Below are 24,733 nucleotides of genomic sequence, written 5' to 3' on the forward strand. Positions count from 1 at the left end.
TTCTTTCATTCTGTCACCTCCTCACAGTATAAAGTACAGACAGTATATATACTGTAAGACAGACATCATGTACCATCACCTTGTTCTCAATTATTATCATTATCAAAATATCTACCTAGAGACACCGATCATTTCTGTACGCACTAAGCTAGTGTCTTCTTCTGACTGACTGATGATTAATTTGGTGCAGCCCTCCATTGTTCTGCTGACTGCGAGGAAATAATCACTTTTTTTTGGCTGAGTGAAATAAATCCACAACAGATTTTTTGGTCCATTGCATATAAATATTTTGAATTGCCCAATAACGCAAACCAGAGGGAGCTTTCATGAGGCTTAGAAAGTGATGACACACACAGGGCTAAGAGGAGATTAAATATAAACTACCCATCAATGAAGACAACAATGTCAAGTATGTCTTTATAGAGAGTCTAAATGTGGTCCTACCACAGCCTGGAGGATGATCCTGCCTTAGAGATTGACTACCCCTCCCAAACTTTACACTGTAGATGTTTGTTTCTCACTGTAGACTCAGCTGATCACAAGGCTGAGTGACTTTGACTCATTGCGGAGGAAAAAAAAAATCTGGAGGAAACACTGACAACTTCCTCTTTTGCCAGATTGAGATCTGAAACATGTTGAATCCAAATTCGCATCATCAACCAGCAAAGAAGCACTTGAAATACACTTCAACATTTAGTCACTGTGTTCAGCACTGGTGTAGCTGCTCCCAGTTCACAAGCAGCTAACCTTCCAGTTCAATTATAAAGTTGACGTGGCTTGGCATGACTCAGTGTCCCCCTCATCCCGGATGGAGAGGCTCTACTGTCACCTCCTCCAGAGCCTCATTAGAGAGCAGAGAGACTCGTCTCACCATAAAGCAACATAACAGCCTCCCACTCAGCAGGACAGGCTGACAAACATCCTTTGGAACAAACACACAGACTCTCTTATATGTCTGCAGGAGCGACAGGATGGCCAATAAGAGTTGTCTATGTTGTTTCAATCCTGTGTTTCTTACCTTCTTTATCTATTAGCCACAGTGCCATTTGGTTCCTCAAAAGATAACATGAGAGTTTCAGGTTTGGTGTACTCTGTGAGGTTAGACTTTTGGTTGACTGATCATGCAGAAAGCAGGTTAGTGAGAAGGTTTCCTGATAGTCAAAATGTGCTTTTAAAAGCTGCCAGGACTAATGTTTTTGGGGAGAAACACGAAAGACTTTTGATGTATTCATTTTCAGCTTCACACATGTATTTTGGGTTTCTTCTAAAACATACTTACATGCTTTAATGTTAAAAAGAAATACTTTATTTTCCTCATACTGTCTATCTGAAACACTCCGTTTGAGCACCTGTCTCTTTAAACCTCCCTTCCAAAATAGCCTGGTTTCCTCTATTTGGTTGGCCTCTCTGGGCATACCATTTCTCGGTGTTTCTGCACCATAATTGCAGCTGAGGAACGACAGTAACAGATAATAGTGGCACTTTGTACAGTGAAAACTCACCAATAAAAGCTTCTAAACACAACTGCACATGTTCCAGCAGTAAATAAAGGAGAAATTAACAACATCAGCAACCAAAATTACATGTTTCCCTGATGTTAGCATGCAGCTACGTGTACTTGTAGTCGAGGAATGACTGTGTATAGGGTCGCTTTCTCTTGTTAAAACTCATCAATAAAAGCTTCTGAACACAACCAGACATGTTCCAGCAGGAATATGATTCAAAATCAGAGGGAAATTATCAACACTGGCAACCAAGATTACATATTTTCCTGATGTTAGCATGTAGCTACATGTAGCACTGTACTTGTACTCCAGGTATGACTGTGTATAGTGTCACTTTCTCCTGTTTAATATCACCAATAAAAGCTTCTGAACACAACCGGACATGTTCCAGCAGGAATATGATTCGAAATAAGAGGGAAATTAACAACACTGGCAACCAAGATTACAGGTTTTCCTGATGTTAGCATATAGCTACATGTAGCAATGTAGGTTATGTGATGTAAACACTTGCAGTAGTGTGTCTGGAGCAGATGACCATAAAGAAATCCATCACAAGCTGACATCAGCTTGTCTTGAAAGTAGTTTAAATGTTGGAAACAGTATTCAACATGGTCAAAAGCCTGAGGTTTTTACTCATAGGGATTACTTTTACATACGTTTACCTCATTATTTGAAACTTTGGCCACATTTAAATATGAACATCTGACATTGTAACATAATATATATGACAGAGAATAAGTGAAGCATAATTGTTCCCCTTAAAAATAGCCCAGTTTATGGATATGGCATTAAAAGGACAGTACACCACAAGTACAAAACCTGAATCCCACATTTTTCTTCCTCCTGGTGGTTTCTGACCACTTAGATACTTTTGGTTTTATTTGTAGAAGTTTTCACATATCTGAATTTTTAAACTTCTTTAAAAAATTGGGTGCGCTGACCTTTTGAAAAGGACTGAAAATACAACCAAAAGTATCTGCATCGGCAGAAACTACTGGAAGGAAGAAACTTTGGGTTTTTTTCCTCTGTAATTTTGGTGAACTGACCCTTTAATTCCCTATACATAAACTTGGATGGTTTCATGAGAAATGTATCAAAACAAATTTAGTGTTTACCTCCCCAGGATGTACTTTCAGCAGGGCGAGACAGCCTTTGAAGTGGCATTTTGTCCATCAACAGGCACAACTCTTTTTACAAAAACCTCTTATCTCTAACAAACCTTCTGAATAACTAAACAGCACTGACGCTTAAGCACAACACTTGAAACATTGCTTAATTTCACATGAAATGTTGCACATTTGACAGAAAATCTAAGGATAAGAGAAGAATGTGAGAGAAAAAGAACAAAAATTAAACAAATGTGCGAAGAAAACAGAAATCTAGAGGAGAGAGGAAAAGAGAGGAACAGAAACAGAAAACTTGACCCTACCGTCCTTTCCTCTGGTTCCAGTTAAACACACAGACAGACAGACGGAGCTTTGCTACATCAGCGCCGGCAGCAGCAGGAGACAGTGTGTGTGAATATGTAAACGTCAGTGAAAACCAACTGTATTACCTCCCCTCCTCTCTCTCTCTTTCTCTCTCTCTCTCTCTCCCTCTCTCTCTCTCTGTCTCTCTCTCTCTCTCTCTCTCTCTGTGCCCTGTGGAGCTCTCACTTCTGCTTGGCTTGTCAAATCCCTGCAGGATGTGTGTGCGTGTGTGTCTGTGAACATGTGTGTGTCAACATAAAACCACTTCCTGTGCTGTTAAATTGAGACAGAGGATGGGGAGGAGCCAAGACTGGGACTTCCTTCCCTTGCATCTCACAATGCAATGATCACAGTATCAAAAAATGTATGAAGTAAGTGTGTGTGTGTGTGTGTGTGTGTGTGTGTGTGTGTGTGTGTGTGTGTGTGAGTGTGTGTCTCACCTTGTCCACCTCTGAGTCCACTTCCATAGAGCGTGGTCTGAGCTTGATGGGCTGATCTTTGAAGATGTCACCAAAGCCAAACCCTCGGACCTACAGGTGACACAGAGAGGTGAGATGACACACAATGAAACGCTGATATTTAAAGGAACACTTCACCAAAGAATCTGTAGTTGGAGTTTCAAACACTGACACCTGGTGGTCCTGAGAGTATGTAGCATGCTCCATGGGTGGCAGCAGCAGTAGTCAGCTTCAATTCACAACAATTTCAATAGATTTCGAGTCACCACTACTGCAGCATAATCCACCCCTCCACTGTCTTTCTGTATGGTCAGACTGTTCCTAAAATAAGGCTTCCATTTGTTCCTCGCGCTGTAAGCAGTTAGCTGCACTTTTGAATAACACAAGCTGTGAGTTTAGCCACATTTTTAGTCAGACAATTACAACGAATTACCATTTTGTTACACTTCTGTTATCTACCAAAACATTGACGTTGTGTTTGTGTTTGCTGATTTGTTGATGAGTGAGCTGTTGTTTTGTTTGTTTGTTTTGTCCCAACCAATCAGGAGCAAGAGACATAGTGATCAAAATAAATATGCCTGTTATTATTTCTGTCAGTCGACTCGCAACAACTTGTGCTGCTGGGAAAAAAAAAAGAAAAGCCAACATAAAGTGTGCAAGTCAGATGTTGGGCCACCACATGCCTGCAAAACATCTTAAGCATGCCTTGATATTGATTCTACAAGTCTCTGAACTCTACTGGAGGCACTTCCTGTGTTTTGATGATGGTGGTGGAGGGCGCTGTCTAAAGGATCAGACACATCAAACCAGGAAACTAGCGGTGATCAGGGCCTTCTGCTGTGTTGTCTGACCATGTCACAACCAAAAAAGTTTCACATGAACACACTGAAAGACTAGAGCTGACAGCCAACCAGCATGTATGTTCTACGCCTGCTTGAGAGGAAATAATTCTCCACACCAGCAGACGGTAGTAGTCTTTAGACGTTATTCAAAAAGGGAAACCAGAAGACCATTGTGATGCTAGTTAGCCAGTTAGTACATTAACAACGCAATCCAATGTTGACAGAACAGAGCATATTTACTGTGCGCCAGTGAACAACAACACAAACCATTAGGAAACGTTTCTGCTAAAGAGTTTAATGGCTAAAGAAAAATAATGTTACCTTGTGTAACAAGTTTTGGTCTCACTCCCTCTTGACTTTAGCTCTTTGTTTATTTTCCTCAGTTCTGTTTCTCTTCTCAGGGGCTGCACTGAACTGCCAATCAAAGGGATTTTATTCACCAAATTGGCCAAAACAAGCCAACAGGGGCCGATGAGGGGCAATGGTGCGGGACACACCGCACTGACTACTAGGGTGACAGATGCTCACCAACTGTGAGACATTAAATAACAGCTGACCGTTGGGTTGGTGAGTCAGGGCCTTCATACATTGGTCCAAAATCTTGAATAGGTGTTCAGTTGAATTGAGATGTGGTGACAGCGAGGGCCATAGCATATGATCCACAAAATTTTTATACCCATCAAACCATTCAGTGACCCCTCGTGCCCTATGGATTGGGGCATTGGTCATCCTGTCATCCAGCTCACTTTTTTCAGGTTTTTCATGTAATTTGTTGCCTGTCTGTAGCTAATATAGCTATGTAGGAGGATGACATCTCCATTCCTAACCCTGCCTGCTAAGCTCTGATTGGACAACTATTTCTCCAACCAGGAGAAACAGCAGTCAGTGAACAAATCTGAGATATGGGCAGCAATACTAGGTTTGTCCAACCCACTCCGTGTCAACAAACCTCTGTTTACTCAGTATTTTCTAAACACTTATAATTTTGCCAATATAAAGCAGCTTTTACTGTCGCTGCCACAGTTAGCTGTTTACCTACCTCACGGGCAACTATATTTACTTATGTCAAGGTTGCAAATGAAAAATGTAAATTGCCTTAAAAAATAAACAACAAGATGCAAAGTAGTTGTGTACATTTTGCACATTCTAGCAAACGTGTGTAACTTGTAAAATTCTGAGCATACGGATGGAAAGTGGAGAAAACTGCATTCAGTCTGAACCCATCAGCTATCAGTCTGACGAAGATAACACTGCCAGGTGACTGCTGATGGGCGGCTATGCGACAATTAACAAATCAAAGCACTTCAGCCTCTGGGGGCAACAGCCAATATTTTGGGGGTTCCAGTGCTGGTAACAGATATCCAGGTAAAAACTTCCTCTTTCATGTGCTGGCCATTATAGCTAATCTCTATAAACACGTATTATCTGCGTATGAATGCAGATAAGTAAAAAACTGGAATTACTGCCTCATGGTTGTATGCCTCCACCAACCTGTGAAGTTGCAGTTTACATCCATGTCTGTCCAGGCTCATAATATAATACATATAGTACAGACTTTAATGGACTTTAATAAAAAGCATTAAGTGTATTTTCTGGAGAAACATGAAAGCATTACACACATCCTCAACCCGGCAGCGCAGAAGATCACACAGTTTCAAGATGGACACCCAAGGTAAGTGTCACCATTCAGTATCTGACCAAATGTTGCTTTTGTTTCTGAGTTGTGGCGTTGAATAATGACCTGAAGACATTATGATTTCACAGTAAAGTTGACCTTTGACCTTTTTATAAATGTCATCACAGACATTTGTGTGAAACTTTGTCATAAGTTGTGTATGAATTCTTGAGTTATGGTCAATAATACTTTATGTGAGGTCACAGTGACCTTTGACCTGAAATTCTTATCAATCATCCTCGAGTCAAAGTGGACGTTTGTGCCAAATTTGAGGAAATTTCCTCAAGCGTTCCTGAGATATCACATTCACATGAATAACACTATCCGTCTCTTTTGCTCGACACACAGACTTTTAAACTGCCTCTCAAACATGATTAGTCAAAACTACAAGCAAAAACCAGAACACTTCTGATACCAGTATCTTGCATCATTGCCTACAGATTCTGTATTCATATGCAGATATCTGTTTACAGAGATTAGACTGCATTATGCTGCACAGCTGCAGGAGTGGGTTGAGTTTCTATGGACATTTCAATATTTCTATTTATACTGTAAAACTAGGACGCTGTTGTAACTGCTTTCAATCCAAGCTGACTACATCTGCTGTCCTCCAACGTTCAAGCCCACAAGTGTTTGATACTCAAGACAGATTTTAACTGTATTCCTTCAAAACAGAGTCATCTAATTGTAAAGCTGTTTGCAGCCTTAAAATTAATTGTGAAACTGGGATATTATGGCTGTAAGTACATTGTGAAGATCATTATCCAACACCAGTCTAATGCCAGTAAGGGGTTTTGTTATTCAGTTTTGTGCTGGAAAAACTGCATCATCTTCCTGTTTGGTGTCATTAAGGAACTAAATCTGACCTTGTATGACCGATTCACAAAATGCAATGCACAAGAGTGCAATAGAGGACAGTCTCTGATGTCTCAGAAATAAAGTGCTTCACATCATCTGTACTCTACATCACTGATTACCTTCTTGGGCTGGATTTCTCCTGACCCTGTTTCTGACCGACTGTCGCCTCCATCACTTTCACTGCCCGGACTGTCTTTACCTACAAACACACACACATAGAACAGACAATCAATATTAGTTTGCTACAGTACTTCTTTATTTTTAGTACAATCGTTTCCCTTATTTATAAGAACATGTCATGAAGAGTCAAACATCACAAGTCATTAATATTGCAACCAGAGCCGGTTGCTTATGTTTTTTTTTAATATGTGGGTGCCTTCCGACCATCTGATTGGCTGAGACTCACTGGTGCGGTTGCTGCGCAGCTCCTCTTGCGATGTGTCTAACGAGGGCGTCTCTGAATCATTCAGGATCAATTTGGTGAAATTGGAGGGAAACATTCCAGTCTTCCCATTTAGAAAGCCCTCCCACCAGCCCTCCTCTACCTGAACGACACACACAAATATAAACATCTACACATAAAAAACACACCCTAACAGCAATGATCCGCAACGACTGAGAGTTGCCTAAAGTACACATCAGAGTGGCAACTGAGCTAACCAGGAGAGCACTAGACCTTCTTTAACAATTTAAATTTTGACTTGTCACAGTGGGAAAAGCACATTGATTTAGTTAACAATGTCTCTGTTCCATCAAATGTCCTGGTAAAGACTGGCCATGCTAAAGATTTTTCAAACCTTCACGGATGTTGAAACCCCTCCCATAACAACCTGTGCTGATACATTTAACAGATTTATCCCTATAGTGTGCGGAGAGCAACGATTTGGCCACAGCAGCACACAACAAACTAACAGATTCCATTCACAAACAATCGGGCTCTCAAAAATGGAGATCTCGCAGATTTCTTGCAATAGCACGACTTTAGTGTAAGCAAACATGACGGACGGACAGGAAGGACTAGCTGGACCGTATATGTTACAGTGTGAGCTGGAGGTGAGTAAAAACTGGCCCAAACTTCCTACTTCAGTCAGCTTGGTTTCCAATTGACCTATGGCTAAGCCCCGCCCTCAAATGCGATGAGCCAATCACAGTGCGTATAGCCATTCCCATACACTCGGACATTCTTTGCCTGGACGTCCATTGAGATGCATTACAGAAACTCAGTTTTGTTCGGTTTTATGAGCTTTTTCGGAGATTTGAAGTTTAAAAATGGTCAAACAGTGTGCATGGGGTACATGCAACTCCGACACAAGGTATCTTGAGAGGCTGGGCGATGGGGTGTATTTTTTACACTTTAAACCACATCTCAGACGAGAGAAGTGTCTCCTTTGGATAAAGTTGTGCGGTAGACCACAACATCAACTCAACGTGAATAAGATTAACAAGGATGTCTACATCTGTTTTAAGGTAAGTTAACATCGTGTTTGAGGCAACATATTGTCACTTTGCTGGAAAGAAATATAAAGTTATCTTTAACATCTCTAGCTAACGTTAGCTAAACTTAGCCTAACGTTAGCTTGTAGCTGCGTTGTTCATCATGTCACCTTGTTTGCTGGGAGTTCATTAGCCTATTTTGTTCTAGTTTTTGTACTTTGGTGATCGTACATCATTGTTAGCTGTTGTCCAAAGGGCTCTAGTTAAACTAACGTTAACTTCTGGAGCTTAGCTTCATTAATTTATCTTTAATCGCAGAGATAACAAAGGTTGGCAAACGTTATGCTGAATGATTCAACAGTCCAACATTAAAATGATGAATATATTCCTCCAATGCGTAGTTTGGTTACTTCTCAATGACATAATCAAAAATCATCAATTCCCTCCTGCGAAATGCCGTGTACTGTGACACCTGCCATAGCACCCGGTCACTGAATGTTGATAGTTTGTCCGAGTGAGTGGAGGGGGGCGTGGCTTAGCCATAGGTCAATTGGTTATCATTCTATCAAACGTGACTGCGTCCTCATGGTAACCCCCTAACAACTGGAAATCGGATCATAAATACTGAACTAGGGCTGTACATAACAGCTATTTTCATTGCTAATCAATCTGCCAGTTATTTTCATGGTTAGCTGATTAATTATTTAGTCAATAAAATGTTAAAATTGTGAAAAAAAATGCTTATTACGATTTCCCACAGCCCAAAGTGATGTCTTCAGATTGCTTCTTTTATCCAACCAACACTGCAAAACGCAAACACTTTTCATTTACTATCATAAATCAAGAAAAAAAACAGCAAATATTTTGCTTGAAAAATTACTGAAACAATTAATCAATTATCAAAATAGTTGGCGATTGTTGTAATGATTGCAGCTCAACAATTGATTCTGAACATTTGAAGAGGTCTTAATAATAGTTGCTGACAACGTTAAGCTTTTTTCTTTAAGACAAAATTAAAATTTTCTTCGCTCTATGTCAATTTTTTTCCCATTGTATCAAAGGCTAAATAGGTATTGTATTGAAGTTAGAAATTTGAGTATTGTGACAATGCTAAAAATAGGCCAGCATTTGTTTTGTAACTTAATCACATAACATTTTTGATGAGGATCCCAACTAAGAACTATTGACTATTTTCATTTCTGATTAATCGGCCATTAATTTACTTGATTGATTGATTCTAGCTTTGTCTTAAAATTATCAGAAAATGGGGCGTTGGTGGCTTAGTGGCAGACCAGGCGCCCCATGTACAAGGCTGTTGCTGCAGTGGCCCGGGTTCGAATCCAGCCTGTGGCCCATTGCTGCATGTCATCCCCTCTCTCTCTCTCTCTCCCCCTTTCACACTTGACTATCCTATCTATAAAGGCAAAATGCCCCAAAAAAATCTTTAAAAAAAATATATATATATCAGAAAATAGTAGATATACTCACAATTGAGAAGCTGCAACAGTGAATGTTTTGGCATTTTGCTTCTGTTAATCATCTATTTGATTACTTGATCCATTAATTCAACTCTAGACCACTTATATTTGGTGAATTACAAACTTGTCAGTGCTCTCCGGTGGACAAACTCTGTTTCTAAACTACTACAAACACAACTTTTTCATCCCTTATTTAACATTTGTGCCATCATTTTTCTATTACTAACATATCTCATTGTAAAAGAAGTGATAAATGTGCTAGGAGACATCTGCTCGTGTGTTTTGGAGGCTGATAGTTCATAATGAGCAGCTCCATTATGAGTGCAGTAAAATGTGATCAGCCTTACCTCTGCTATAATCTCAATGACGTCTCCTATTTTCAGCTCTAGCTCGTCTTCATGCTGAGGCACGTAGCTGAACGCCGCTTTACACCTCCGCTTACGGATTTGCTCGACTACAAACACACACAGACAAACAGGAGCACACACAGACATATTTTAGGCTCACATGTGACATGATTGGCTCCTGCACTTATCCATAATCCATGACTTAAGAATGAACGAGCAGGTGTTCACTGACTTATTAAAAGCTCTCATGGCTGAAGACTGAAGCGCCGACCTTTGACCTTTCAATTAGGGGGCAGTCTTACTAACCAGCTCAGACACCAAGCACTTCCCACTGGCCTTGCAGTTGTTTGTCTTACACTCATTAGCCTGCTCATTACTCTTGACTCATTCCACACCAGCTGGGGCATTAAAACGCAGCGCTGTGATTCCTCTTTTGTCCACAGGGTGTTGCTCCTCCTCATGTTAAATGTAAGGGTGTGTAAGCATGCATATGAAGTGGTGGAGAAGTATTCAGTTATGTCAGTATGATCAGAAAAATGTCCTTAAAGTATCCAAAGTAAAAGTACTCAGTGCAGAACAATGTCCCCTGTAGTTATTATACTATTATATATCATATCATTAAATTATCATTACTCATGCATTAATGTAAAAGCAGCATTTTACTGGATCTAATTTTCTAAAAATTTTTATAAGACTGCAACTAATGATTATTGTCATTATGGATCAATCTGCTCATTATTTTCTCAATGAAAAGATTGATAATAGCTATAAATGCTGTCACAAAACCCCCAGGTTCGCACACAGGTTCCCACACAGTTTACATGTCGAAATTCCTACTTTTCCATACCTAAATTTCCAGACTTCTCAGTAGATTCTTTTGGATTATTTGACATTGAGTAAACAAGCCAGTCCTCAGAAAACTTGCATTTATCCATCCATTTACTCCACACTCCCAGACAGAAAGTTGGACGACGTCCCACCGTCAAATATCTCTGCCCACAGAGGAAGCAAACTAACCAGTGCTACCTATACTCCTATAATTTTCCTTAGCATACATAACATTATATTATTGTTACCCCCATATTTTTAGTCTCTCTTATGAATAAGAACTGAAAATGAGTTGAAAAGAGTAAAATTTCACAGTGCCTGTGCAGCATCGTTGATTCACTGTGTCCATAGAAATGAAGATGAACGCAGCCTTAAAGGTTTCCTGATGTAGGAAATGTTTACTTTTCTGATAACTACATTTCAGCTGTGTTGGATGCCTGCCTCAAATGCTAGGAAGCACGCTCTGCTGGTATGATTGATTGATTTTTTAAAATTTCTGAATTCTATATTTTATTAAATATTTTTCAATACCTATTTATCCATACCTAGAAATGACTAAAATCAAATTCTTTTAAATGTATTGATAAAATATTTAAAAAGGGGCAGGATTTTATAAGTATACACTTCTTCCTGCTCCTTTTCTGAGATGAAATCCTTGCATTGTTACTGAATATCTTTGCTCTGTGTTCTTGTTTTGTTTTCTTATATATGTTTTTTTATCTTTATGTTTAATTTTTCAATATATTTTCACATGTTCCACATTTTCTAATCTATACTTTTCAATGATGCGTAGGAACCCTGAAACTCAGAACCCTAAGTGACACCTTTACAGGGCTTTTTTTGTCAAGTCCAAAACTCAAAATTATTAACTTGTGCTTCTACACTGAAAATGGGTGGCTCGTACATAACCATACATTTAAGTGTCAGTCACTTAATTGCATAATTGCTTAACAACCCACAGATATGCAGTTACACATATCTCAATATATCTATATTAACTCAGTATTGTGATATGAGACTAGATATCATCTCAGATTTTTGTCATACAGTAAGTGTTGTCTTTTCCTGGATTTAAAGTGGTGTCATTTTCTTAACTATTATTTGGGTTTACCAATTTACTGATGATTGTTGATAAAAAATGTCATTGTGTAAATAATATGTGAAAGCACCAAAAGGCAACCCTTCATTATCATCACAATATTAATATCAAGGTATTTGGTCAAAAATATCTTGATACTTGATTTTCTACATATTATATAACAAAAATATGAAAAACAGCAGAGAAAAGATGCAAAGCCTCACATTTGAGAAGCTGCATTTCATCTGTACTTGTGCATTTTCATTAAGAAAATACTCAGGTAAAGGTACCTCAGATTTGTACTTTGTACTCTAGTACTGTACTTGCGTTACATTCCAACACTGTGCATGTGTGTGTGTGTGTGTGTGTGTGTGTATTGAGTGTGTATACGAGGAAGGCTTGACCCAAATCCTCCCTCACACTAATAGGATCTATGTTTCAGACTGAAGACTTAAACCTGTCTAATGAGTAACATGTATGAATGTGTGTGACCTTTGTTTGTGTGTGTGTGTGTGTGTGTGTTTGAGTTGAGCACCTTTTCTGCCCGGCCGTACGCTGGAGTCGGACACGGGGCTGGCTCTTCCATTGGAAAGGTCTGACCTGATCATGCTCGCCTGTCCTCCATCCCTCTTTCCCTCTTTCTTTATCTCCTATAAAAAGAGAGGGGCAGGAGATGGTTAGCGGAGGAGGAAGATGTGGAAGGATGGAGAAAAAGCACATTTTTGCTGTCTTGCAACATTAAGACAACAATGATGAGAAATGAATGCAGTGATCATCAGAAAATTTAAAAAATATGATAAATTCTACTATATTAAAATTATGAAACCAAAAACCCTCAAGAACAATAAATAACTACATTAACAACAACAAAAATATAAGAAGGAAATTCATCATGTAGACAAACTCAGTTTTGGTCCAGTCAAAGTATGATGGCCCACCAGATTACCCCTCTTATTGCAAAAGAATGAAATGTTTATTTGTAAAATCTTTGTTAAATATTTAACCGCTAATATGACGTAGAAACAAAAGGTAATGTCACACCAAACTAAATATACTTAAGCATGTGACTACAACTGGACTAGACAGAAAGAAGTTGCCACCAAAGACACCTACATTTCATAATGTCATGACTTAAAGGGAAAGTTCACCCCCAAATCAAAAAGATGGGTTTCTCCTCTTATTCATAGAGATGTCTGTCTTCTCTCCAATATAATGGAACCAGATGACACTGGCTTGTGGTGCTAAAAGTGCCAAAAACTCAACAGCAATGTCTCTTTCAAGAAATCATGACCTGGTTTCTAAAGATAATCCGCAGACCTTGTTGTGAGCAGTTTCATGTAGGAACTATTTTCTTTCTCCTGAACTGCACCCACCGACTGCATCACAGTACAGAAGGAATCGTGCATCTACTCATGGACGAGATGCCCATGCCATAACAGCAAAAGATGTAAACATTAATGGCATCCGCCTCAGCTGAGCTGTAATGCTAGCTAGCTCAGTGGTGCTAGGTGAGCTAGAAGTAGACGCATGTTTCCTTCTGTACAGTGATACAGTTGGTGGGTGTTGTTCAGTAGAAAGAAAATAGTTCCTACACGAAACTGCTTAGAACAAGGTCTGTGGATTATCTTGAGTAACCAGGTCATGATTTCTGGAAAGAGACATCCCTGTTGAGTTTTCCAAATGTACTTTTTTGGCGTTTGAGCACCACAAGCCGAGTGCCATCTAGTTTCATTATATTGGAGAGATGTCACCCATCTCTACGGTCGATATCTCCAACACTCTGCAACTCACACCAAAACAATCTAGATTGATACATAACACTACAGGTAAGAGGAAGAATATGTATTTTGAATTTTGGGATGAACTGTCCCTTTAATTATGTCTTATTGAATATAATCTCTGCAAATGAGCACTGTTGCACACAAACCTGAAGGTCAGGAGGTTATTTCTTATGCATTAAACTTGCAGTGTTAGATGTCAGTAACCCAGGTGACCCTCACTGTTTACCTGCAGATGACGAGCTCGTAAAGCACGGACAGCCACAAACACACAGTCCCACCCTCTCCTTCACCGCAGCAACCTTTCCCTCTCTGTCCACATGACTTTCACTTGCACAAAGAATCACAAGACAGCATGTGAAACTGATCAAAAGCACCGGAGAGGCAGGCAAACACACCGAGCAACAGAAGAATCAACAAGCGGGCAGATGGAAAGACAACAAACACAGAGACGTTTACACACAGGGACCCAGAAAAACTCGACATGACGGTTCACATCTCCCCACCACATTCATCATGACACTGTTTCATAAGCCCTGGCCCTGTGGCGAACGCAGCTCAGTGAAGCATACTGGTCCGGGTATACTGACTCACAGAATCTAACCCCTCACACACACACACACACACACACACACACACACACACACACACACACACACACACTGTGGATGTGTATGGCCTGGTGTGGCGTGAAAGCCTTATTAATGAACCTCTGAGATATCCAAAAATATCAACAAGGGAAGACGTTTCCTAGACAACAGCCAAAGCTCATATCTCAGGCTAAGAGCCATTTTAGGAGCCACAGAGGTTAGAAACTGGACATGACGCTGAAGGAAGTATCATTTGTGTGTAAAAAGGCAAACAGATTTGGCACTCTGCAGAGAGGAGGTCTACGTACATTCTCAGAACTGGAGGGGCCAATTAAAATCTGACATGTGGTGTGTGTGCTCCTCTCCGAACAGGAAGAGATAAATTAAAACTTAATGATAGAAATCGTCCTCTAAACCACAACATGTGAACACCTAACACACAAAACTAGACTCACCAACTTAAGCTTTCTCGCCTGTCTTGTCTCTGTAAACATGTACACCTGTATTTATATTATAAGGCATAGGTGGTGTTTATAGGCCGAGCCAGGCTGTCATCTTAATTGCTAGATCGTATGCAACTGGACTTGCTTGAGCTGCAGTTGCTGTTGCCTACGATATAGCACTTAAGATTACCATGACGTGTATGACTGAGAATCTTTACCGACATCCTGCTTTGAGTTGCTAAACTAAACTAATCTACAGACATGAAGGGCTGTGAATAGTTCAAAGCTTCGAGTCTTCATTTAGAACGTTGACATTCTAAATCGAAATCAACACTCAAAGGCTTTGCAGCTTTTTTTTTTGCATGTGTATTCTGTTTAAAGCTGGTGTTCTGCACAGTTGCAGATAAAGATTAGGACACACTTACGTTATTATTGTCATACTATTTGTAGAATTAAATTCAATTCAACAAAATATTCTACTTCAGTCCATATTTGTTGGCGTTCAGCCTTTCAAAAGCAACATTTCACTGTGGTCAAAAAACTGTTGGCTCTCCCGCTTGCCGTACACGAAGGCGGGCATACACCTTTATTAACAGGGTGGTGTAGTGTAACAGAGTTTGTACTGTTTGTAATTCCAGTTGCTCTTACTACTATAATGTGATAGTCATGCACTTATGTAGTTCTGTGGTTATACCTGTGTTATTGGCTCAAGGGCGCCCTCTCTCAGAGGTACTAGGTAAATGCCACTGCAGGCAATGAATATATATATATGTATATATGCACTGTGAGTTATGGAAATGTAACTGGAATGAGTTACAAGTGGGTTGCTGTACCTTTTAAGTCATAATAATAATGCACTTTATGAAATAGTGCAAATGTGCTGACGACCAGCCTCCTCATTATTGTCCACACAACACAGATTTCAAGGGTTGCTTACCAGCAGTTACAGTGAAGCCTAAATGATTTCACTTATACTAGCAGCAATGTAACAACACCATAAATAACATTTAGCCTTTTCATTAAAATAAAAAAAATAAAAAAATTTAAAGGTCCAGTGTGTAGGAGTCAGGGACATCTAAGAAATGGAATATTGTATTCATATGAGGGGTGGTGGAAAACTTGATACAGCATAGTATTGTGATATTTTTGTGTAGCAATGCTGTATCATCACACAGTGCCAAGTATAGACTTTTTTTTATTATATAAATGATAAATATCACAAACTAGCCTACTAGAATAATGTAATCAATTGCTTTTCTGGATACAGTTTGCTGCAAAAAACTGGCTGAAGTGAGATGAACGGACTGAAAACTTTATCTTATTAAATAAAACAGGTGTTGACAAAGTTTTCCTTTGGGGACATAATTTATAGTTGAAAAAAGGTAATAAATCGCAATATATTTTATCGCAATACTCAGCATATAAAATCGTGATGATATTGTGACTTAAGTATCGTGATAAAATCTTATCGTTGTTTTCATTTTTAAGAATCACCTGAAAATAAGAATCCTCTTGTTTTCCTTAACTTAGAGTGAGCCGTTTATAGCTACATACAGAGCAGGTCCCAAGTCCGCCATGTTGTTTCTACGGTAGCCCAGAGGCAGTGTTAGGAAGGTTACTTTTGAAATGTATTAGGTTACAGATTACTATTTACCCTGTTAAAAATATAATAACTAATGCAATTATTGGAATTACGTCATCAAAGTAATGTAATTTATTACATTTGATTAGTTTTTGATTACTTTCCTAACCAAAATGAATATATTAAGATGTAACTTTGTAATCACCAACATTTTAATAAGCAACTGTAATTAAATTTTTCCCAGTTACAGTAATTGATTACAGTTACATTAATTTTGTTGTTTAATTACATGTAACTAGCGACATGTTTATAGTATATCCCCAACACTGCCCAGAACGAACAAATCAAACGTTGGCTCTAGATATGGCCATTGCCGTTTTCATGTTTTCTTGTTGGCCACTGTCACTCTCCCGACACGCTTGGCACACGGGAGAAGTTTAAACTCTGCAAACTCACAAACAGGTGTAGATGTCACTAAATCCTACACACTGGACCTTTAAATAAAAAAGACAACTCTTTTAATCTATTGAATTGCTCAATTCAAATTGAGAACTTATTATGCGGACTTTGTTTTAGGGTGATGACATCATAAAATATGATGAGAGACATCATCCGAAAAACCTCAATAGAACCTTTGAATGTGGCCAAAAGAGTTCACACTAACGATATTACTGAGATGAAAAAATGCTATCAGTCAAATATATCTTTAAATTTGTTTATTACTGGTTTGTCTCTTTGTCTCAGAATACAAGTAAAGGGAAGTGGACAGAGAGTCTGTAACCATTAAAAGTGTACATTATGGAACAAAAAGAGAAATAACACTTCATGGATAGTGAAGAGGCAGCCAGGCGGTGTTGGGGGAGGGAGACAAAGCCAGAACAAAAAGACACAGAAATAATGTAGGAGGTGCTGGATTATTCACACCCTATGATCATATGTGTGCTATTAACATGATATCAATATTTCATTTTTAAATATTTCAGTTTTTGTCATTTGAAATATTGCAAAACCCTTACTTTGAATGATAAAAAGGATATTTGGTACAGCCCTACAGACAAAGAGTGGTATCTTCAATAACTCTTGGCAGGGAAAACATGAGTGCAGTTAGTGTGTGGTTGGTTTATTTCACTGAAACAATGAGAGCTGTGAGACTGAGCTAAAAACAGAGAAGTGGTAGAAGCTGGCAGATTCCTTCCTTTTGCTTTCTTTTTAACTGTTAATGTTTACTTATCTCTGTTTACTGAGCTCAGGTCAGTCACACAGTTATTTTCCCATGACATTTGGTGTTTGCACTTTGTTAAGTAGGCTAATGCAGTGTTAATGCAGAACCAGGAAAGATACACATTGATTCTGCAGTTAGAGTGCAGATGGATTGGCTGTAACTCTGCATGCCTTCATGCACTGCAAAAACAGATACAGAGGCACACACACATTCATTCAGAATCTCACATGCACAGACACAAACCCACAGACCGACTGGGGGAAAAAAAAACACTTTTAACTTGGAGACACAAGCCAACCTACGCGAAAACCCACAGCGGCCATTTGTTAGCCTGCAGCTTCCCCTGTTTTATGAGTGGCGAAGGAGAGGCGGCGGTGTTTACTAGCTGTTTGGCTTTCTGCTTCATGAAAAGCAACGGAACATGAATCCTAAAATCCATCTGTTTTCTCTTAAGGCTGCTGGTTTGAAATAATTAATATATTTGAGTTTGCAATCTGAGACTAATGAGTGCCTGGTTTTGCAGAAGAAATCAAGGGCAAAGCTATCTGAGCTGTTCTTGGAGGCCTTTGTTACTACTTGGACTGTAATCATGCTCTACTGCAATTTCTCCTGTGGGGATATGGAGGTAACCCAGAGTTAAAGGAAACCCAGCTGAAAAGAGGAGAGGAAGACGACGTGATTCATCACATCTGAACAGGAAACACCTGCATAATGTACTCCGCAGTGTTGGTTGTGTTTGTCTGCATAATGTGTAAAAGCCTGACAGCGAGTATGTAGTTTACACTGCACTGCTTTAATGCAAAACACTGCTTTGTGCATCCCCTCTCAGCAGACCTCTGACCCTTTTCCTCCCAGTTACAGATAATGCAAAACAATGCAGTGTAGAAGCTATCATCCACTGTGTTAGCACTACAGAGGAATCTGTAGCCCAGAGACACACAGAGAGAGAAACAAGAGTATGGGGAAACCGCTTTGCTTGTTAAAATCATTGTGAAATGCAGAGGAACCATGACGCAAAATATTATTTCCCCTCTTTTCATAAACCTTATCCTTATTGTGCAACTCTATTCACTGGTCATACTGGCACAGGAAGAAAGCTTTTATATGAGCCATAAAGATATGTTAACATAAACAGTGAGTCCAAATGAGACCTGAAACGATCAAAAGAATTAATCTGCAACCATCTGGATAAATGATTAATCGGAGGGCTGTATATTACCTTTTTTGAAAGGTTGAAAGTTTCACAGGCCAAAAGATGGTAGCACAAGTAGCAAAGTATCAAATAAGTCCATTGAAGTTTGAGACTCCTCATATTCTGTGTTAAGGAGAGTTTATGGCCTTTAAAATGTGGTACTGAAAAAATGCAGACATTGTTTGAAATATCTTCACTTATTTAGCCTGTTAGTATTATTTATTCACATAGCAAGGACAGAGAGAGAGAGAGCCTGTTTATAGCTGGTATTAACGTGTTTTGGTTATGCAAACACATCACCGTTCACACCAGTGTCTGTGAACACTTGTGTTCTGACTTCTATACTGCTTCCTTCACTTACTCGAGAGGGTCAAAGGGCCCCACACAAAGTTATGTGTTATGTCGCTAGCTGCTCACTAGCACGCTCGCTAGTACCGCTGGAGATATAGCATTCAGTAGAATTCAACAATCCCCTTTTGGAGAAAAACGATGGACGGTCACGTAACACTTCAACTTGCCGTAAAATGGGCAGCGCGCTATCACCAAAACAACCATCACATCCCGCATTGATGATGTTGTTCTTGCTGGGGACGCATCTGAAAGTATTAGCATTTACACTACAAAAGATACTGTGTCCAAGACCACATTGGCGAGTGGTTTAAAGCGACACTTATTCATAATTTATTTCATAATTGTACCATTCTCATATGGTTCTAAGAAAACTCCGACCAATCATTGCATCTGGACCGAATGCAATGATTGCCCACGTGGAGGCCTCCGACCGACGTAACCGCTTGCGTAACATCTCATACATCACATGACAACACAGCATCCAGTTGCTAATGGCTAACATTAGCCTACTGTAGCGTAGCCTCTGAAACAATGGCTAACATTAGCCTACTGTAGCGTAGCCTCTGAAACATTAACATTTCCACTTACTAGTAACGTTAACGCTACTATCTAACGTTAGCACTGTAACCTTATTCTAAAACTCATCAGTCATCACTGACTCCGGTTGAGTTTTAAAACTCCGGGGTTGCGTTTGACTGTCTTGGTTGTAACGTTACACTCGCTCTCCTCTTCCGTGTATCTAACGTTACCTTGCCAACGCCACGTCTATCATAGACGTAATGAGGACATAATGGAGGAGAGGGGAGTAGGCCTTTGGAGGGAGGTGGCGCTGCAGGAGGAGGGGGGTGGGACTTTGGAGGGAGGCAGGAGTTGTGGATGTTCAAATATTTTCTAAGTGCTGTGTGAAATGCAAGAAAGGAGTAGCTTTAAGTGATCAACTCACAACGCATCTTGGTGGTCGTCTACATTTCTATTTAATTCTGTCCACTTATGATTAGATCACCAAAGATGCATGTTAATGCTAGGTATAAACAGGGCCTTAGAGATGGAGAGCGACTTTGTCAGTGTTATCTTGTGTATGACATGTCTGTATCTTCACCGCGCTGTGCCTTAACAAACACATCTGTTGCCTGCATCCAGCTGCAATCTCATCATTGCATGATAGAGTACAACAAGTGGCTCTGTCTGAGCACACAAAGCAAAGCGGTGTCGCACAGGTGCACATGTGGTAATTTCTTTCATCACAGTGAGCAATTTCTGGGTAACACTTGTGACATTCACCGATCAGCCAAAACACGAAAACCACTGACAGTAGAAGTAAACAACTTTGATTATCTTGTTACAATGCATCGTTCTGCTGGGAAACTTCCTAGCATTCATGTGAATGCCACTTGACATGCACCACCCACCCAAACACCTCATGGCAACAACATTTCCGAATGGCAGTACCGTCAGGCAGGACAATGTGTCATGCCACACTGCAAAAACTGCTCAGGAATGACCTGAGGAACAGGGCAAAGAGCTTAAGGCCTTGACCTGGCCTCCAAATTCCCCAGATCCAAATCCAATCGAGCATCCTTTGGACAACTAGGAGCCACCTATTTACAATGTGACAGCACTTAAGTTGCACAATCAAATAAGAAGAATGTCAACTTCAGCATGCTTTCTGCTATGCCTTGCACATTTTCACACATCTGCAGTGATCTTACCTCTTGAAAGTGACAAACAGTTGCTCTTCTGCACCATGAAGGACAATGTTTATCTTTAAATGCCAAATCAGAGCATGTGATTCTGATTTGCAACACTTGCTCGTCTGATCCAGAGGTCTGATGATTACAACACTTACCAAACACACACCACAGGCTACTTTTAGACGAACTGATTAGCTGATAAAACATTCAGCAGGTTAATCAAAGAGGGGAATACTAGTTGGTTGCAGCCTCCCTATTGTCAAGAGTCTTTTAAAGTGTTGTAAGGCAGCGATATTGTTCCTGTTCTTGAGAAACAGCAGTTGAGAGCAGCAGATAGTGTTTCTAAATGTACTATCTTGACAGATTTTGAAAGATATGATTAATGACTGTGTGGTTTTTGACAAAGAACTGAGCGTTTCCCCAGTGAGCAATTTGGTTTTAGATAAAAATCAGTTTAGTTAGTTGGACAGCTAACACCAGCTCTAGGCACTGACAAATACACATACTGTATTTGCACACTAGCTAATGCAGCCTGCAGTCTCATGATGTCTGTAACATCGGTTGCTTTGCTCAATTAACTGTCTTTTTCACACTTGACGGTTTGTCAACCTGAGCTGACCTAAATATTACAGCTCCGAGTGGTTTAAAGTTTGGAAACGAAAACACCTTTCAAACTGTCTTTTAGTGAACTTTTAGTCAAACTTAATTCAGTGACCTTCACCTTAATAATCTCAGTCATGCCACTTGTCAGCCATGACGGCACCAGAGGGGGGTTGCTTGCATACCATCACTTCCTGTCCCCTTTTCAACCTGCCTGTCCACATCCCCCACTTCCCACACACACACACACACACACACACACACACACACACACACACACACACACACACACATTCATCAGCATTGCGAAGCTTAATGTCACTGATTCCCATAACTGCAGTCTTGTGACAGACCAGTCTGGTATTACTGCATTACTCACAGCCTCTCTCTCTGTCTCTCTCACACACACACACACACACACACACACACACACACACACGAACACAAATCCACTCCAGCACCGTCAGTGGGACTTCACGGGCCCATTGTCCGAATCCCTGACAGTGAATGAGAGCTGTGACATTCAGTCAGCACAAATAAAGCCCGGCTGCACGGCGGACCACCTGACAATAGACTCATTTCTTCAGCGTTGTCCAAATGTGAAGGCTGCTCTCTGTCCCTGGGTCGCAGAACTTTTCTACTTCCCCTCATGGTACAGTGAACAAGATACTTCCCTCTTCTCATTACCACAAGCACACTGTTTTACTATGCATACCACAAGCTGAAGCTTTACTCTGACATCTACATGTCTAATTAGGGCTGCTGGATTGTAGCAAAAGTCCTAATTTCGGTCCACACTGACATCGCTACTACTTAAACTTATTGGGTTTGGAAACATCTCATATTAATTGAACTTTGGAAAAAAACTTGAGGTGAACTACACAAACTGTCTCTTCTGGCTGAGACTGAGTTTAGGCTTTTAGGAAGGGACGAAATCGGACCACTGTAAAGGAGAAGTGTATGCTGGATTTATAACACAAGTTAAAATGAGAGCATCATTGCAAAACATAACTTGGTACAATAATCTCTATTATCTTGTTTCCATAATCATTGGAGATTGGAGGCACTGAATCAACTCAGTTTATCAGTGGTCATTTTAATTGTCAGGTCTATGAATCAGCTATCACCTCTGGAACCTCCCGTCCACAACAGGCTTGAGACACGCCCTTGGTTGAGGGCTTGGCTCAGATTCCGGAGTTACTCTCTTATCCTGAAGCCTCCTTGAGGAATTTGATCCCCTTTGATTCGGCGGTGGGAGCCTCTTGCGACCGCATGCCTTTGCTGATGTCGACCCTAGCAGAATTAGAACCCTGGACCTTCTGCACGGAAGACGAGTGCTCTAACCACTACACTAGGGAGGCCCCATTTTGATTGTCTGGTCTATAAAATGTAAATTTTATCCAAACACAATCAGCTTGGTATATACGCAAGACAGAAAATTAAAGAAGGACATATGAAGAGGAGAGAAAGAGGAAGTGATGAGACATGCTGAGGTAACAAGTCTACCACCCATTTTTTTCTAGCGCTACCATATAATCAGGCCCAAAAAAGGGCCAGACCTTACATGAACCTGCATAGTTACAGTCCAAGCCCGACCTGAGCCTGAACCACAGCAGGAGTCTTGGGCCTGGGCTTGATTAATAACCACAATGTCTATTTCCACTCGACTGTAAAACATTTGTTACAAGCTCAAGTCAACTAAAGTCTTTTCAGTGCAGTAACAGACATCTGACAAAACAGACAAAATCAAAGACTAGCTCTCGATATGGCAACTCGCATTTTTGCGTCAGTGTTTAACTTGAAACTGCTTTAGCCCTTCTGCGTGGAGGGCTCCCTCACAGTCCAAAGACATGCAGATTAGGCTAATTGGTGACTCTAAATCGCCTGTAGGTGTGAATGTGAGTGTGAATGGTTGTCTGTCTCTATGTGTCAGCCCTGTGATAGTCTGGTGACCTGTCCAGGGTGTATCCCCGGGGTACATCCTTGACAGCTGAGATAGGCTTCAGCACCGCTGCAACCCCTAACAGGATAAGGGTTATGGAAAATGAATGAATGAATGAACTCTGTTCAGTGTTTTTACCGGTTTAAATCACCAGGTTCGAGGCACCCAGTAGCTCACTTGGCATCCTATATACAAAGGCTATGTCCTTGTCGCAATGGAAGCATGTTCAATTCCAACCTGCTGCCCTTTTCTGCATGCCAACCCTTCTCTCTCCCCCTTTCACACTAAAAAACTGTCCTATCAAATAAAGGCAAAAGCCCCCAAAAATCTTTTAAAAATCACCAGGTCTGTTTGTTTTGGAGAGGAGGAGACCTCTGTGGATAACTTGGCTACTGGTAAAAACCTCCTGAACATCTGCATCAGAAATAAAGTGAGCACCTATTAAGTTATCAGAGAAAATAGGTGAGCACACATTAGCACATGCTAGGCTAGCAGTCTGTCTGCAACAAGCCAAATAGCATCAGAGAAACACTGATTTTTATCGTGAAACTGTTTTATGAAGTGTTATTACTGGTTTTAATCACCTGTTCCATTTGTTTCGGAGAGGAAGAGAACTCTGCGGATAATTCTGCTCCCTGTAAAAACCTCCTGAACAATGAAGAGTGAAGGAAATCTTACCAGGAAAAGTTTCAGCTGGTTTCAATCTGCAATCCTCACTGCTAGATGCCACTAAATCCCCCCAAATCTTACACACACCGCTCCTTTAAGCCCAGGGAAATTTTGAGAAATTACACCCCAGCCCGAACGCATATAGTCCCATCAGATTTGAGCCGAGAATCCGAGCTCTAGATACTGCCAGCTAAGCATCTGATAACCAGTGGAGCCTCTGAGTGTACAGTCCTCAAGGAGCCAGTATACGTCATCAAAAGTTCTTGTCGGATGGTCAAACAGCTTCAGAAACCCCCTACCCACAGACCTTTCCAACACTGTGGGGGCTGCATTCAACAATTTCCCACTTCATGCAGATATCAAAGTCAGACTACAAACTCAGCCTTAACATACCTTCATCTCTTTGTCTCTTTGTCTGTCAAAACTCTAATCCTAAATTTAACCCTAACCTCTCTCGCTTTACAAAGAAAAAAGTGTTAAGACATCACCTCGAGGTGAGAGTTTCAAATCACCCAAAGCAAACCATACTGCAGTGACACACTGGAAACTGCATGTTTACTCTGCTGCTATTTACGGAGGGCCTCTTGTGGGTTTATGGAGCGTGTAAGAGACTGAGAATGAGGAGAGAAAATGAGGTGTGTGTGATTGTGTGTGTGGGGGGGGGGGTGATATTGTGATTACTCACCCTGACAAAGTTATCC

The 24,733-nt window shown here is 40.3% G+C and overlaps 1 protein-coding gene across 1 annotated transcript in view; it reads right to left on the reverse strand.

Moving 5' to 3' along the window:
• The window catches only part of sh3kbp1 (SH3-domain kinase binding protein 1), a 41,946-nt gene extending 17,219 nt beyond the window's left edge, over positions 1 to 24,727 (reverse strand). Inside the window, exons 1-6 of the mRNA XM_050056625.1 lie at positions 24,718 to 24,727; positions 12,508 to 12,622; positions 10,067 to 10,173; positions 7,214 to 7,352; positions 6,927 to 7,006; positions 3,415 to 3,504 (exon numbers count right to left, since the gene is read on the reverse strand). Coding sequence (XP_049912582.1) covers positions 3,415 to 3,504; positions 6,927 to 7,006; positions 7,214 to 7,352; positions 10,067 to 10,173; positions 12,508 to 12,580 — 489 coding nt within the window. The 5' untranslated portion in view covers positions 12,581 to 12,622; positions 24,718 to 24,727. The remainder of the gene's footprint in view (positions 1 to 3,414; positions 3,505 to 6,926; positions 7,007 to 7,213; positions 7,353 to 10,066; positions 10,174 to 12,507; positions 12,623 to 24,717) is intronic.
• Between the last annotated feature and the right edge of the window lie 6 nt (positions 24,728 to 24,733).

This window comes from Epinephelus moara, chromosome 11 (genome assembly GCF_006386435.1).
Source record: "Epinephelus moara isolate mb chromosome 11, YSFRI_EMoa_1.0, whole genome shotgun sequence".
Classification (NCBI taxonomy): domain Eukaryota; kingdom Metazoa; phylum Chordata; class Actinopteri; order Perciformes; family Serranidae; genus Epinephelus; species Epinephelus moara.